This window comes from Geospiza fortis, unplaced genomic scaffold (assembly GCF_000277835.1).
Source record: "Geospiza fortis unplaced genomic scaffold, GeoFor_1.0 scaffold409, whole genome shotgun sequence".
NCBI classification, from domain to species: domain Eukaryota; kingdom Metazoa; phylum Chordata; class Aves; order Passeriformes; family Thraupidae; genus Geospiza; species Geospiza fortis.
This window is the reverse complement of record NW_005054553.1, coordinates 127,587-130,068: the sequence shown is the minus strand read 5'-3', so window position 1 is coordinate 130,068 and position 2,482 is coordinate 127,587. Positions and strand designations below refer to the sequence as shown.

Sequence of the window (2,482 nt, the reverse complement as noted above, 5' to 3'; positions counted from 1 at the left end):
CATCAGTGCTCCCTCAGTCTCCCTCTTAGTGTGTGGTGTGATGTGAATCTCAGGTCCAGGGGCTTTGATTTTTTGTTTGCAGAAACATCCAGAAAATCTTTATGGAGGAGAAGGGGCAGTGAGCAGTGCTTGGCAACTTCAGCAGGGTGTTCTGAGAGAGAGAAAATACAGAGCAGTGCAGGGAAGGGGATTGATTTTTCCTGGGGCTGTGCAAAGAACAGAGGGAAGAGAGGAGAGCAGCTCTTGGGCGAAACAAGAAGGCAAGTAATAATTCTCTTATATTGGTACCACGATCAAGCCATTTCTCCAGGTCTCTGAAACCCTCTCAGGCCTTGAATGCCCTTCTTTATTTTCTCAGTTCCAAGAAAATGGTCCTGCAGTCCAAGCCAGAGGTCCATTTGTCCACTCCATTTATCTCATTTTACTCTGCACCAGCTTTAAGATAAGAATTTTATTTACACCTTGCAACACTGTCTAGGATTTATTAAAAATAGTTTAAAATGCAATGAAACGATCTGAAAATTTCATAAAAGCCTTGCATGAAGTATGAAAAAATCCTCACACAAAGCAGCAGTAAACCCTTTAAGCATCATTCTGTCTCAAAGTTAAGTCAGATAAAATAATTGGCAGGACAAACACAGTGAAGGAACTGCACAGGGCGTTTTTGGGGTTTGTTCCCAATCAGTTACAAAGTGTTCTGGGTCTCCTCTGACTCCTCAGAGCACTCAGAGGGTCTGATTGCTTTCCCCTAACACTTTTTGGCACTATTCCTTCACCTTGTTTCAGAAGGGTTGTGCAAAGTCCAGCAACTCCCTAGTGAACAGGGGAGATATTATTTATCTGCTTCCACCTCTGATAAGAGGTTCCTCCTTTGTTCCATCCATCAGGACATAATCACACAACAATCCAACATCCAGCAGCACCTGATGGGGTCCTGGGATGCTTCTAGGGGTGACACTGGACATCCACAGGGATTAAAGGGATTAAATATTAAATTATATTACACTGATGCTATACTAAATTACATACTAAGAGATACTACACTAAAGAATATTATACTAAAGAATACTAAAAGAACCCCTGTGAGTGTCTGAGACAGCCAGGACACAGCTTTGACCTAACTGGCCAAGAAATCAAAACAACCTTCACCAGTGTCCAATCAACAAATCACTTTGGGTAAACAATCCCCATAACACATTCCACACGTGCAAAAACAACAGGAGCAGTGAATGGAGATAAGAATTGTTTTCCTTCAGCTTCTGTCTTTCCCAGGAAAAATCTATCTTTCTGTAGTCTCTGGTTAAGCACAATGAAATGTTTCTCCCTTTTGAGTCCCATTTAAGCTTCCATGAGCTTTGGAGCTGATAAATTTTGGGTAAGAGGCAGTGATCTACCAGGATTTCACCCTAAATGGTCTCCAGATTTTGTCCACAAATGAATTATCCAGCCTGAATCTCCCAGCTACAAAAGCTTACAGCCACTACTCCATTACCTAGATCCCAAAATATGGCAAAAATACAAAGTATTTCTTGCTGGGCACACATTTAAGACAACACAAACCTCTCAAAAACCAGAGAAACCAACTGAAAGCTTTCCAGATACATCTCTGGCCATAATTCCTGTTGGATGAATGTGGCACAGGCAACAATCCTGAATAATTGCACTGGATTTAGAGTGACCTTCTGTAAGCTTGTAAAGGAACATATGAATCAAGTAAATTAAGCACTTATTAAATCCACAATTAGTTGCATTCTATTTAAAAAAAACCCCTCAGGCTTACAAAGTCAAACATGGAGCAGGTTCTTTGCTGGATTTAAGCCCAAATAGATGTGATTTAAGCAGTGCATGAAGAAAATAGCAGCCCTTGTTCTGGGGATTCCTATTTTCTTTTGCTTTATTTTTTTTTAGGAGTGGAATGATTTATGATGAATTTGGGAGCAAAGGCAGGGCTGAATGAGATCCCTGGATGCAAGCACTGCGTTCTGGGTTTGTGGCTTTATGAGAGGGAGGGGGACAGATGGAAAAGGAAAGTGGTTGAACTTCCTATTTGTACTCACTCATCGACTCTGTCAATTTGGCCATCTCTGTTTCTCTTTGGGGCTTCTCCTGGGGGAACAGACAAAATGAAAAACAAATATATATATATATATATTTATGGAATAGAGAAATAGAAATACACCTGAGTGCAAGTGGCAATGTGAGGGGAGGATATTCATCCATTATATATTTCTATTTTATTTTAGGGATTTAACTTCACTCCTAAATAGCCTGAACCTCTGTGGGCTTTTTTTTTTTCCCTTGTAATTTCTCAATTTTTCCTACTATGAACTGTCAAGCTTGTATTTATTTATCTGTGTGTATCTAGCTGGAGAAATTGAAATTATTCAATCAAAGTGATAACAGAGGAGGAAGTCCTCCCGTTTTTCACTGTCTCCTAAAATACTCCAGTGTGTTAGGCCTTCCTGACAAAAGAGCAACCCAC

The 2,482-nt window shown here is 40.3% G+C and overlaps 1 protein-coding gene across 1 annotated transcript in view; it reads right to left on the bottom strand.

Moving 5' to 3' along the window:
- The window catches only part of KCNJ6 (potassium inwardly rectifying channel subfamily J member 6), a 112,308-nt gene extending 110,201 nt beyond the window's left edge, over window positions 1–2,107 (bottom strand). The window contains exon 1 of the mRNA XM_005429518.2: window positions 2,058–2,107. Coding sequence (XP_005429575.2) covers window positions 2,058–2,082 — 25 coding nt within the window. The 5' untranslated portion in view covers window positions 2,083–2,107. The remainder of the gene's footprint in view (window positions 1–2,057) is intronic.
- Between the last annotated feature and the right edge of the window lie 375 nt (window positions 2,108–2,482).